Raw genomic sequence first — 14,892 nt, 5'->3', positions numbered from 1 at the left:
CAATAGCTGGATGAATAGGCTACAACCTGTATGACAGAAAGCAGAGTCAGATTTAACCCGTCTTGGGGAGTACTGAGGGAACTACAAAAAGACGATGACCCATTTTGCACTGCGGCCTGCACTGATCAGATCTCACTGCCAAACCGTGATCTCCAACAATGATCTGCTCCACTTTCCACTGTCGGGACAACTCCTTCATGCCACGCTGGTACACCGATTCTGACACATATTCACATCCATAGGCCGTTCTCAAGCCAAATTTATAGCTGTTTTGAAAAGTAACTGTTAGGCCATCACCAATATAAAGGGCAGAAAATTATATTTGGCACTGGCAATTTTTTAAGAGGAAAAATAGCAGAGAAGCAGGTGTGATTATGTGCAAAAAAGTCATAAGTGATAAGAAATATCAATGAACAGGTGAAAATGAAATCTTGTAAACTCAACAAAATGTACTTTAAACTGAAGTAAAGAAAAAAAAAGATCTAAAGCTGCCATCTCCTCTCTGTCCTCCATTGATGTTGAATTTCTCTGTTACTGCTGACAATCCCAATTCCCTCTGGTCACAGATTATACGGATTGTCATTTATTACAAAACCTTCTTAACCCGACTTGATAAAGCCCGGTGACTCACTGCTTAGTGCAGCTGATGATGCACACCTGTTGTGACAATCACTGATTAAGCAGACGATCTTCCCACTCAGCACAAAACTCTCACAAAACAAACATCACAGCGGGACTGAAACTAAAAACACAAACCACCTAAGCTATATTTCATTATTTGTCTAACAACACAGATAAATACAGAAACACTGAACTGAAAAATGTTCAAGTTTTCATGCAAACAAATATGGTTTTATATAAATCACTGAAAGAACTACAAGCTGAACCCATCCAACACACTGACACCTTCAATGTTGGATATGACTAAAGAAGATACCCACTCTCAGATCTGTCACCTCTGTGGTTTGAAGTCTGGTTAAGTCTAAGCAATCAGAACAACTTGTTAAAAGTGTTGACCAGTTCTAAGATACAAATCACAATCTAAGATGCTAAAGTCAAACATCAAACCAACTTTCGAACCCAACCTCCTCCCTAGAGGCTTTACAGTGAAAAGTAACAATACACCACAACCAGATGTACAACTAATTGAGGACAGTTGCCATTTTCAGAACCACAAGAGGGTGCTTATCTCAAAAGAAAACATTAACAAAAGTCATTTCAGGCATTTGGAAGTGTTCGTCTTGTGAGAAAGATGCAATGGATGTATTTCAAGAGCTGAATAAGGCTCCACCACTCACCAGGCATTTTTTAGATTAAATATTTAAACCTGCAATAACATATTTTTGGCCACTTTTGGGCCGAGGAAAAAGTACTGAACAGCACTGACAAATAGCTTTTAAGTTGATGTGTTAAACTTGTTAGCAAACATTTGATTGCAAAAATTTCAGATTAAAGTCGTAAATTTGCGAGAAAAACAGTCAGATATTCCCCGACTTTTTAAAGTCGCCAATTTGCGAGACAAAAGTCGGATATACTCCGACATTGTAGTCGCTTCAGAGCAGTTAATATCATTAATATTTATTCTACAGCGCCTCACAGTTGCTTGGTGAGGGAGTGCAGTCATTGTCACTGTCACTCACAAGACTTATGGTGCGTAGTTCTGCTGGAAAAAAAATATATTTTCATACTCATACTGAAAACTATTATTTATGATTAAATTAATGTTTGATGGCAATGTCTAATTGACGCCCACATATTTGTGATTTTACTGCTTTATGGGAGCTCAGCTCTGAATATAAGCCCAATATTCGTTCTCTTTTAGCTTTGTTTTTTCTCCTGAGGCAAATATCTGGCTATTTAGCATCTAAAAAAATGAGATTGTTCTATAGTTCTATAATACAAGTTCTATAATACAAAAAACTATTTATGAAAAAATTGAAGTTATGAAGAAAAATCTTAATCCACAGATTGATATCAAACACTGTACAGAGAACATATGTGCATGATCACATACTTAAACATTATCATGCAACACGCAGTCATTCATGTGTTCTTGCCCGGACTTACACATTGTTAACAGAGCACTGTAGATGTTAAAGAGGTTGTGTGTGTATGTCTGTGTGTATCTATTTGTGTGTATGTGTGTCAGCCACTAATTGGACCGAATTTCACTGAGCAACAAAAGATCAGGCTCGAAAATTCCAGCTCTGGTTTGTACAGACTCTGCTTTGTTGTCCTTTCGCCTCTGTTCTCTTCTAATGCTGTGTTAACAGTTATCTCTCTCCCTCTCTCTTTCTCTCTCTCTGTCTTTCTTTCAGTCTCTCTCACATTTTTTTCTCTCTTTTCGTGTGGCTCATGAAAGGCTTTTTTTTTTTGCCCCAAACGAAGCACAGTTTCCCCAACTGCTCGGAGGCAGGCAAGCCCCCAAGGCCAGAACTCACGAGGGGCTTCCTGCATCAACTCCCAAATCTCTCTCACTCTTTCTTTCTCTCTTGCACGCACACACACACATACACACACACACACACGAACACACACACACACACACACACACACACTCAAACATACACAGTACAGGAGCCTGTCGGACAGCCACAATGAACCCCAAACCTTCAGTGGAGTGGGGAGTTGTCACCATTTCCATCTATGGGAAATTTTCTGAACTTTTGGTTGGATTTTTCTGTTAATCTTGAGGCTGGAGAGAGCTTGAGGAGACAGGATGATGATTGAGCTGCAAAACACAGAGGATGGTTGTGGCCACGTGGACATACTGAGCACCGAGGAGCTGGAGTGCAAAATCTGCTACTGCACCTACAACTTGGGGAGTCGAAGGCCAAAGGTGCTCGAGTGTTGTCACCGTCTGTGCGCCAAATGCCTCGCAAAGATCATGGACCTGGGTGAGTCACCTCCCAATGCTGTTGTGTGCCCGTTCTGCCGCTACATCACCAGACTGCCTGGGGATGCGGTGAGCAGCCTTCCAGATGACTGCAACCTGCTGGCTGCACTGGCCCTCCAAAGCAGGAACCAGAGGAACCTCCACTTCCACCAGGAGGCAACCACGGAGCTGCTCCTGAGCCCCAGGCATCTGAGCTCGCTGATGAGTAGCAACCCTCCTGCGATGTCCCCTTCTTCCTCTTCCTCCACCACTACTTACTCCTCCATCCGGGGCTCCCCTAACTTTGTGGTCATCACCATCATGGAGCCACCGCCAGCACCCTCCTCGATTCAGGACCTCCACCACCAGCCACGTGGATCCCACGCTGCAAACCGTGGCTACCGTTCATCGAGTCTGGACTCCATGGCATCCATCACGCAGAGGTGGACAGTGTGGAACTGTGCAGCCCTTTTGTGTCAGACCTCGGCCCGGGTGCTGGTGTGGATACTTGGGCTGTTGTACTTCAGCTCGCTGCCCATGGGAGTTTATCTGCTTATCATGCAGAGGACAACGATCGGGGTGTTGCTGGTGAGCCTGGTTCCCGCCAGCCTTATCATGATCATGGTCTACGGGTTCTGCCAGTGTATCTGCCATGAGTTCTGGGACTGCATACCAACGTAATGGGACCAGATGAATGGGCAATGATTTGCTTTGAATATGCTTGACAATGGATCTCCAGAATCCCGCTAATGGGGACGTTACTGTGTAACTGGCCATGTGAACAGTTACTTGAATGTTAGAGAAATGTTCCTCCTCTTTATTGGAGGAGAGAGAAAGAAAAGGTTATGTAATGGAGCTCACACTTTGGGGCTTTTTATTATTATACATGTTAATTTGTACATTTCTTTCCTAGTTTGATAGCCAACTAATTACCCAACAGAGCTCAAAATGTAAGATTTAGTTAAAATCTTAATGCCATGTCTGGTGGAAATCAACTAATTATCATGCATAAAGATGTTGTAGTAACAACTTGAAGGAATTTAAGGTGGTAATATTTAACTGTCTCTGACACCTGTGGATCATCAAATGCATCAAATGTGAACTTCAACATCACATAGTCCTGACAGTTCTTGAAATCAGCATGGACAAATGTGGAAAAACTGTTTCTATGCACCAAAAAAGGGAAACCAATATGTAATGAAATAAAATGGATGAGAATACTGGTGAATGCCTGTTAAAGGTATTTTTTTGTTTTGTTCAAGCTTTAGAGCTCCTTTATACATTTCTTGCCTGTAGGTCTGTTGATTAGTACACTGTAATCATGTATTACTTATGTGTTCTTATTAACAACAATATGTAAGATATATTCATTTCAAATCAATAATTTTCAGACACCTTCAGAACTTTTAATCATTAGTTCTTCTGACTGTAAATCTTATGACTTAAATGATGAATTGAGTGAATGTACTGCTCACTGAAATTTCTAAAGTAACATGATCAGTTGTAGTTTGAAGAAAACATGTTGGAAACCTCTTAAAGACATTTTAAGATATATCTTGGTTGTTAATAAAACAGAGCTGCTGATGATAAAGGTTTGCTTTGACTTTAGGCTTATACTCCCATGCATCTTTTGAATACCAAAGCCAGTGGCAGCAGCCTTGACTTTGTCCACAGTGGCTCCTACAGCAGCCACAGCTGTTAGTTCTCTCAAATGAAGAACTGAGTCTTCAAACTGTGCAAATGAAAGTAAGTCTGATGATGAAGACCCACTGAACGCAACATCATTCATTTCCATGGGACACTAGTAAAATACCTGACAAGGCACTGTTGTATTTCAGGCAACACAGGACTGACAAGCAATGTAAAGAAAAAAGAAAAAAGGTAGAGGTCAAATATCAACTTCATGCAAATGAGTGAGAAGTGATGTTGTGAAACTGACTAAGTTGTTTGATGGTGGACTTGGAAGCAATGGGAAGATAGAAGAGAAAATAATCTTTGTTATTCCATTTTTATATTACTCTTGTCTCCTTTCAGAGACACACAACTTCATTTACTCCAGGATCTCAGATCTTAAAATTACACTGGTATTCTTGCTTCATTTTATTTGGAAATTCACCAACATTTCAGCGGCAGGCAGAGGAAGGTCAACAGGTCAGGAGGGTCAACAGAAGAAGGTCTGTTTACCACAGCATCTGCCTACTCAGTGAACTCTGTTTGGGCAGTGAAGCCGATGCAGAAGTGACTCACACCTGCAGTCTTTCTAATGGTCAGCAGGAGGCGACTCCACTTGTTATAAAAATAAGTTTGTATGAAAGTCTGTGAGAAAGTGACCTTACTTCTCATTTGACTCTGTAATCATTTTCACAATGAGTTTATGACCTCAATCACTTGTTCCAAGTCTTCTTCAATGCAGCATGATGTTCATTTTGTAAACTGACGACAATAGACAAAAAAACAGGGTGTGGCTACATTATGATTGACATGTCATTACCACAGCAGCAACAGTGGTTATGCATGTTTTATATATCATAACATTTTGGTCACTTACAAAAGTGTTGTTGCACTTAAAGACCCATTAAGGAGTCAGGTGTTCAGTTTTTCCAGTAAGCACGTTTTGTTTTAAGCCTGTTTTTGTTAGCCAAAATTAGCATTAGCATTATGACAGTTAACTATATACTGTAAATGCACTGTGCTAACCAAGCTAGCAGCTAGGTCGGTAGGAAAAGCGCCACCCTGATGTCCAAATGATGGTCAGTTCTGGTTTTAAAAAGAGGACGACTGTCAAAATTCCAAATTCAAGGCTTCCAATTGAGAACCAAGGACTGTGTTTCATTTGTCAGTCAAAATCCCCTCGTTGACCTCGTTGACCCCTTGGTATTTGCTCTCGGGGGAATCCTCGCCATGACAAGTGTCCATCCATTTCTCTGAAAAATTCAATTAAACTTTGTGAGCAAAAACCCTTCGAGGACCAATTGATCAACGATGGTCATTCAACGATGTAGTTTCACCACTATACATTGTGGTTACTCGTCATTTCCGCTATGGCGTCAAAGAGCTGCTGATGTTTGATGTTCTTCTACTGTTATGTTAATTTGTCCAGTATACTTGTAACATTTCTCTTCAGTTTTAATTGAATTGTTAAATTAATGAAATAGTTAATTAATGAGAAATAGTATGATGTCAAGAACCTTATCATAAAATCTCACAAAATTTCATATTACACAAAAGGACATTTCATAATAGCAAAGCTTTATTTATTTTTTTATAAATAAATGCAACAATATATACAAAATATCCAGCACTCTATAAACGCCAAAGCCTTAAAAAGTCATAATCAAAACTTGCTTGTGTAAAACTGCTTAAACTATTTTATCTTTTTTCTTTATATAATTTACTTACCCTTTAACCCTTGACATCTATGTCTATTGATTTTTAGTCTCTAATAAATAAAACACATAAAAAACAGATCCAGATCTAGATAATCAAAATAGTACATTCAATATTTGTCATGCTATTAAATATGCTTAATGCTGTTTACACACAATTTTCATATTCTAGTAATATTAGGCCATGCATGTATGTTTATGTTATTATAGTGTTTAAGAGTCAGAAGAAAGGATAGAGCTCCTCATTAGGTTGAGATTACTGACTGCAAGGGCTAGTGCATCTCATTTACATCCCCTCCTCCCCTGCCCACTTTCCCTCTGCTCTCCAACTGGCCTCCGTGTGACGTGTGCGGTTATGTCATAACAGAGCTGAGGGGAAGTGAATGAAGGAAAGTGGAACTAATAATGAACCGCAGGCCACAAACCAATAGGTGACGTCACAGTGGCTACCTCACATATTGTTTTTTTAACAGTCCAAGTGTCTCTGAGACTGCTTCAAAGTGTCTCATTGATGTGTTTATAATGAGACACATTGTTCAATGGCACAGAGGAATAAGATATCAGGCTTTGGATACACACTTTTAAGATCATTGTTGTTCTGACTCCACATATTATATTTGTTGAAAAAAAAGAAAAAAATATAGAAAATCACAAGCCACTCATCATTTAAGGAAGATAGCCTCTGAAACAGAAATATTCAGTGGAAGTCAGTCAACACTGCAGCATACTGCATGGCTATTCATCTCTGTCCATATTCTCTGTGGAGATGACGGGCCTGAACCACCAGAGGGTGCTGTGGCAGCTCTCCAATCCCTACCTCTTCCTTATTGAGGTTTGTGTGTCATGGTTTGTGTGAAATGAAAGGAACATGTCTAATGACACAGATAAATAACTTATGATCCACTGCCTCACCTATCAATTAATGTGAATTAGTATTTTCATTTTTTACTGGACACTAATACATGTTAGATGGGGTTGTCTAATTAACAAACCAAACGTTTGTAGATAGATAGATAGATATATAGATAGATAGATAGATATATAGTCTTGTACAAAAGTGTATTTAAAAGTTTATCTGAAGCTAATATGAAGCTTCAGTTGTCCAAAATGAGTCAAATCAAATAGATATTATTTAACCTCTTAACGTACGCTGTTCCGTCTACGGGACGGGACGGATGTTAAGAGGTAGCGACACGTTATTCTGAATGTTTTAAACACCAACCCTTAAACATATATATTCATGCCGTACATTGTTAGAAAGCTTAGATTGTCCTGATTCATTCAAGACCACCCACGACTCATATGGTTGCTCACAGCCGTAATAGTATTAGCGGTTAGCTCGGCTAGCCACTCAGCTAAGTGAGAAAAGCTATAATGCTACATACCTTCAAAGTCTTCCCTTTATCCACAACGATCATCTTATGACTCAGGACTTCCTGTACAGCTCGCCAAGTATCCATTCTTGTGAAATATGAAATCCGTTTCCATAAAACCGGAATACTTTCCTCAATATGTCCATGTACTTAGTCCAACACGTAATGTAATAACACAAATAACAAACCATATACGGTCCGTTTACGTCATTTCCTGACCTGCACGTCCATCTCAGAGTACACGTGACTAGATGTTTACGACCGTGAGCCTCTTCTGCTTCTGACGACACCACACACAAGCCAATCGGTGTTTAGGATTAGGCAGCACATGTCTCCAAAGCCAATGAGGACATGTGACCGACATCAATGACGACATGGTTTGATTGACTGCTGTTCTAGCCTATGGAAATATTCGGTGAAATGAAGTTGATAACCTTTTAGCCAATAGTCTGAGGTTTCCAACGGTGTATGACACTAAGCTATTAAGTTTGGCTGTCCATAAACAAACTCCAAGCGTAACCGGCGTGCGCCCTGTGCGTAAAAGAGTTGAACCATATGTCATTACGCACACGGCATTTTGGTACACGGTTGGTTCTTCTTCGACTTGACATATGACTTATAACAAAATAAACAGATAGATAGATAGATAAATATGGCCAAACAAAAAAAAATGGTTATATGTAATAATAATAATAATAATAATAATAATAATAATAATATGGTGTCAGCTTTCATTAGAGACCAAGATTTTGATTGTAGGCAGAGGGGATGTGAAGTTATAGATGTTTGACTGCGGTTATACAGCTTTGGTAACCAAGTGTCCATTTGGAGTCTCCAAAAAGGACCTGAGGAAAACGCATGGACATACCTGTTGAAAAATAAAAAAAATAAAATTCATCTTTTGGTCTTTTGACTCCAAATTTGGACTGCATGAAGCCAAGACCTGTGGCTGTGGCCTCATTGTGTCTATATCCCGCTGAGAGGTCCCTGAATGTCTGTACACATGTCATTCTAAAGGCAAACCTATGGGCGAGTAAACAACCCCATTATTCTAACCTCTGTCACTCTTTGTCAGTAAGTCACAGAATCACACAGACACTTTTACAAGAATCCTGAGAGTGTTTCCTTTCCAATGATACCAGACACCTCTCTGAGTCTCAAACTATGTGGGATCTGTCCTGCTCACAACTTGGGCATGTTGTTTAGGCTAACAACATAAAAAATAGGGGCGTATGTTAAGTGGTTAATGGCCAGTATGAACAGAGAGAATGGATTACAGCAAGAAAAAACAGTGGACACCTGACTGTTTTTAAGACATTTGAATAATTGTGAACATATTCTTTAAACCAATTAAACCTGCTTCTTGGATGAAACTCCTGGTAAAATGACTTAACCAGCAATCATTAAAAGATACCATGAAATATGAAATTAATCCAAGCTAAATAAGTCATTTTAAAACAAACCAGATTAGTGTTGACATTTTGGAGATACTTTGCAGGACAGCAACAACATATGATGTTAAATAGGCCAGATACTTTTATTCTTTATACTACAAATTCCACAGTATGGCACAGTACTGAATTCATGTTTTCCATTTGTATTACAGTAATATTATGTTTATTTAAGTGTATTTCCCATCACTGTTATGATGTTTCACTCCACCCCCGTTCAGCCGTCCAAGCAGGGTTTAAAACAAACACTGAGGATCTGTTCACAGTACAGTGTGTCCCCGCTCTGCTTCTACAACAGACATCTTACTGATGATAAACAGTCCAGGCTTTCTACCATTTTGTTTTCCAGGGGACTCTGAGTCTGAATCCGAGCAAGTGCTTCCCTACAGGGAGCGTAACATCATTTCAGATTCCTCTTTAGTGATGCAATGAACATTCCCACATGTTAGTGTGACATTCATCGGCTGTAGGAGGCAGACCAAAAACAACACAACTGACTTCTTAGAGGACTGTTTTTATTTTAGTCCATTCACTGGCAATCATGAATAATACATTACTGCCAGCCATTTCTCAGATCATGCTGTAGTGTCTGTGATACTTGTTTTTACTGTGTTTTTTTTGGCTGGATGTTACCTTGTAATTTCTATTAACTTCACTCTGATATGAAAGTCACTTGCAAGACTGGATTACTGAAAAGGGCAGCTGTCTCAAAGGCCCTAATTTCTAATTTCACTGTGTGTTAATTAGTTGGAGATAATTCGATCAGTAACAAATTAGTTTGGTAATTTGCACTACAGCACAGTAGAAAACAAACTGGTAAAGGCCCTAAAGTGGTGCCTGCTGCATTTTGTTTTACCAGTCCTGAGGCACTGGCTTAAATATCTTTATTATGTCCGTGGATATTAGACTAAAATAATGTATTCCTGAATAATTATGTTTAATCTGAAGTAAGAAAGACACACAAGAAACATGGAGGAGGTACATTAACATACATTATTCCCTCCAGGATTATGTTACGTTACGTTACTTTATGTTACATTACAATATCTTACGACATGTCATGATATGTCACATTACGATACATTACGTTATACATTAGGTTATAATATGTTATGTTCTGATACGTTATGTCACGTTCCGATATGTTACGTTCCGATATGTTACTTTACGATATACATTACAATACGTTAAATTACATTACTTTATTTTATACTATACTATACTATACTATACTATACTATAGCGTTACATTACGCTGTTTGACGTCATAGCGGAAATGAAAACTAACTGCAGTGCACAGTGGTTATCTGCAACATTCTTTATGGTACGAGTTCTAATAAAGTAAACACATTGTGCCTCAAGTCACTGTTGCCTTTTTCCAATTTGTAATCGACACCAGGATCTCGAGCTAACCTGAAACATGTGAACTTGTTCAATATGTTCTGAGAGTTCTGATATTGAAGAGAGAAAAAACACAAATACACAAACAAATAAAAAAAATATATATATATTTATTTAAATGTTTTCTCATAACAATAAACAAGTCTACAGCTACACTTATTACAGTGAAGCTGTAATTAGGCACAGTGGTGCTTTCAGCTAAATGCTAACACAGTTTAATGTGTGAGCTTGTTATCATTTGCTAATTACAGATACATATGAACTACAGCTGAATATAATGAGAATTTGTGGGCCATTAGTTTGCTGGTGTTTGGTCATAAATCAAAGTACAGCCCTTTTCCACTTACATAACATAACTAAACTTATGTCTTTCCGGTCCGTGGCTGACACAGAGACTCTAATGCATGCATTTGTTTCATCCAGCCATAATTACTGTATTGTTCTGTTGTCAGGTCTGCCACATGATAGTATTAGAAGTCTTTAGATGGTGCAGTTCCAATCTGAACTAAAACAAGGCCATTTAACCATATTACACTAATTATAGCCCTCCTTCATTATCTTCCTCTCCATGTTAGATCAGACTTTAAAACTCATCTGCTGACTTATAAAATCCTAAATCGGCATGAGTCATCGTACTGGTCTGATCTCTTTAAACCTCATATTCATCTCAAGCTCTCAGTATGCATGTGTGTCCTCTGCTCTCATGAAATAACCTCTCTGCTGGCTTCAGAAAATCAGAGTCCTTCAGATTTGAATGACTCCCTCATTCAAATCGAAACTTAAAACTACAATTTTTTTGCCTTTAATTGAGTACTTCAAGACCTTGTACTGCAAAGTTTCTATCTCAATTAAACCTCCAAGATCATTGATTATTGCACCTGTTCTGATAACAGGTTGCATCTCTCTGAACTTCTGTTTGTTTGTCCCATGAACACATGAGTTTTCAAGCTATGCGTCCCTCTATCTCTTCTCTCGCCCTGTTTCCTCTTCCTGTCCTCTCTTGTCTCTCAGGCATCTCCTGCTGGACCAGCACCCATCCTGAAACTGCTTTGCTTCCCTGACTGTAGATGCCATTTCCTAAGATTTTGGATCTAGTTTCTCATCCTGCAGGAGCTCAGCCTCACCTCATGTCACTCCCCCCCTCTCTCTCTGAATGATGTCTTTATCCTTTTCTTTCTCCCCTCTCAGAATAATGTCTGTTCTTGTCTCTTCCTCTATGTTTGTGAATGACGTGATGTGAGCCTCCCAAGTGTGCATTTGTAGTCTCTTATCCTGCCAGGTCTCCATGGTGATGGAGGTTGCATGGCTCAAGTCCTGGTGGCACCTAAAAGCTGCTTGGTGTCCTCTTCATCACATTCATACATATCATAAATCCTTTACAATGTTGTCATACTGTACAATGTTGTTTTCTGTAATTTGTTCTCTAATCTGTGCACACAGCATCTATTATATGTCTATCCATCCTGAGAGGAGGTTTCCGCCATTTTTTCCCCTGTTAAAGGTTTTTTTTAATGGAGTTTTCCCTTTTTCGAGTTGTGAAGTTTACTTAAGTTTACTCTAATTGTCTAACCAGTGTTTTCAGCTTTTATTGTAAGTGTACCCATTAAGCACCAAAATCTAAGTTCAGCTGTTTTTTATAGATACTGACATGATTTATAAGGGAGATCATTTCTTATAAAGCAAGATGTATTATTATGCTCTCTCTCTCTCTCTCTCTCTCTCTCTGTATTTACCTCATCTCTATGTCTACTGCTCTCTCTCTGTATTTACCTCTTCTCTATGTCTGCTGCTCTCTCTGTGTATTTAACTCATTTGTGTGTCTGCTGCTCTCTCTCTGTGCATTTAACTCATCTCTGTCTGCTGCTCTCTCTCTCTCTCTCTCTGTGTATTTAACTCATCTCTATGTCTGCTGCTCTCTCTCTCTGTGTATTTACCTCATCTCTATGTCTGCTGCTCTCTCTCTCTCTCTCTCTCTCTGTGTGTATTTAACTAATCTCTATGTCTGCTGCTCTCTCTCTCTCTCTCTCTCTCTGTATTTACCTCATCTCTATGTCTGCTGCTCTCTCTCTGTATTTAACTCATCTCTGTGTCTGCTGCTCTCTCTGTGTATTTAACTCATCACTATGTCTGCTGCTCTCTCTCTCTGTGTATTTAACTCCTCTCTCTGTCTGCTGCTCTCTCTCTGTATTTACCTGATCTCTATTTCTGCTGCTCTCTCTGTGTATTTAACTCATCTCTATGTCTGCTGCTCTCTCTCTGTATTTACCTCATCTTTATGTCTGCTGCTCTCTCTCTCTGTGTATTTAACTCATCTCTATGTCTGCTGCTCTCTCTCTGTATTTAACTCATCTTTATATCTGCTGCTCTCTCTGTGTGTATTGAACTCATCTTTATGTCTGCTGCTCTCTCTATCTGTGTATTTAACTCCTCTCTCTGTCTGCTGCTCTCTCTCTGTATTTAACTCATCTCTATGTCTGCTGCTCTCTCTGTGTGTATTTAACTCATCTCTATGTCTGCTGCTCTCTCTGTATTTAACTCATCTCTATGTCTGCTGCTCTCTCTCTGTGTGTGTATTTAACTCATCTCTATGTCTGCTGCTCTCTCTCTGTGTGTGTATTTAACTCATCTCTGTGTCTGCTGCTCTCTCTCTCTGTATTTAACTCATCTCTATGTCTGCTGCTCTCTCTGTGTGTATTTAACTCATCTCTATGTCTGCTGCTCTCTCTGTATTTAACTCATCACTATGTCTGCTGCTCTCTCTCTATGTATTTACCTCATCTCTGTGTCTGCTGCTCTCTCTGTATTTAACTCATCACTATGTCTGCTGCTCTCTCCCTCTGTATTTAACTCATCTCTGTGTCTGCTGCTCTCTCTCTGTGTATTTAACTAATCTCTATGTCTGCTCTCTCTCTGTGTATTTAACTCATCCCTATGTCTGCTGCTCTCTCTCTGTGTATTTACCTCATCTCTATGTCTGCTGCTCTCTCTCTGTGTGTGTATTTAACTCATCTTTATGTCTGCTGCTCTCTCCCTGTGTGTGTATTTAACTCATCTCTGTGTCTGCTGCTCTGTCTCTGTATTTACCTCATCTCTATATTTGCTGCTCTCTCTCTGTATTTACCTCATCTTTATATCTGCTCTCTCTCTCTCTCTCTCTCTCTGTATTTAACTCATCTGTGTGTCTGCTGCTCTCTCTCTCTGTATTTAACTCATCTCTATGTCTGCTCTCTCTCTCTGTATTTAACTAATCTCTATGTCTGCTGCTCTCTCTCTCTGTGTCTTTAACTCATCTTTATATCTGCTGCTCTCTCTCTCTCTCTGTATTTAACTCATCTTTATATCTGCTGCTCTCTCTCTGTGTATTTAACTCATCTCTGTGTCTGCTGCTCTCTCTCTCTCTGTGTATTTAACTCATCTCTATGTCTGCTGCTCTCTCTGTGTGTATTTACCTCACCTCTATGTCTGCTCTCTCTCTCTGTGTGTATTTACCTCATCTCTATGTCTGCTCTCTCTCTGTATTTAACTCATCTCTATGTCTGCTGCTCTCTCTCTCTCTCTCTGTGTATTTAACTCATCTTTATATCTGCTGCTCTCTCTCTCTGTATTTACCTCACCTCTATGTCTGCTGCTCTCTCTCTGTGTGTATTTAACTCATCTTTATATCTGCTGCTCTCTCTCTCTGTGTATTTACCTCACATTCCCATAGGAAGTGAGTGGACCTCCCCCTCAGCCAATCAGGCTCGCGCATCACTCTCCGACAACAAACAAAAGATCGAGGTTAGCAGAGAGCAGCTTATACTTTTATCTCCCTTAGCAACAACAACGACAACCCTGCTCCTTCTTACCCTGTTTTTTAACTCACGGACTGGACTCCTTTTCTTCTATTACCACTCTCTCTATTTACCCATGTCTTTGTGTGTATGTGTCAGCTAATGTCAACCTGAGACATTTTCAGCGATCGCTTTTTGCTAAGTTAGCTTAGCTTAGCCTCGGCTAGCCCCGTTGCTAACCCTCCTCTTCTTCTTCTTCCTCCTCCTCCTCCTCTTCTAAAAAAAAAAAAACAAAAACTTGACACTGGCTTTGTTGAAACTAGTGTCATCATAGCCATGTCAGGGCAGTCGTCGGGGTCGGGCTGTAAGTTTGTGATGTCGGTGGTTGTGCACGGAGACTCGGCTCTGAACGAGCAGGAGAAGGAGCTCAACCAACGGCTCCGGAGGCTTTACCCCGCCGTCAGCGAGCAGGAGACGCCGCTGCCTCGCTCCTGGAGCCCGAAGGATAAGTTCAGCTACATCGGTCTCTCCCAGAACAACCTCCGTGTGCACTATAAAGGTATGACAGCAATAACAACACCACCAACAACACTTCTTTATTAGTATTATTATCCTCCTCCCTTCCTCCTCCTCTTC

The 14,892-nt window shown here is 39.8% G+C and overlaps 2 protein-coding genes across 2 annotated transcripts in view; both read left to right on the top strand.

The window, feature by feature from the left end:
- The first annotated feature begins 2,719 nt into the window (after positions 1-2,719).
- On the top strand, positions 2,720-3,556 carry rnf182 (ring finger protein 182). Its single transcript, XM_053330467.1, has one exon. The coding sequence runs from the start codon at positions 2,720-2,722 to the stop codon at positions 3,554-3,556; it is 837 nt and encodes a 278-aa protein (XP_053186442.1).
- A 10,656-nt stretch (positions 3,557-14,212) lies between these two features.
- ranbp9 (RAN binding protein 9) overlaps positions 14,213-14,892 on the top strand; it is a 42,519-nt gene continuing 41,839 nt past the window's right edge. Inside the window, exon 1 of the mRNA XM_053330833.1 lies at positions 14,213-14,815. Within this exon, the coding sequence (XP_053186808.1) occupies positions 14,593-14,815 (223 nt within the window). The 5' untranslated portion in view covers positions 14,213-14,592. The remainder of the gene's footprint in view (positions 14,816-14,892) is intronic.

Source organism: Scomber japonicus, chromosome 12 (assembly GCF_027409825.1).
Source record: "Scomber japonicus isolate fScoJap1 chromosome 12, fScoJap1.pri, whole genome shotgun sequence".
In the NCBI taxonomy this organism is placed as follows: Eukaryota; Metazoa; Chordata; class Actinopteri; order Scombriformes; family Scombridae; genus Scomber; species Scomber japonicus.
The sequence above is the reverse complement of the archived record's forward strand: the minus strand, read 5'-3'. Positions and strand labels throughout refer to the sequence as shown.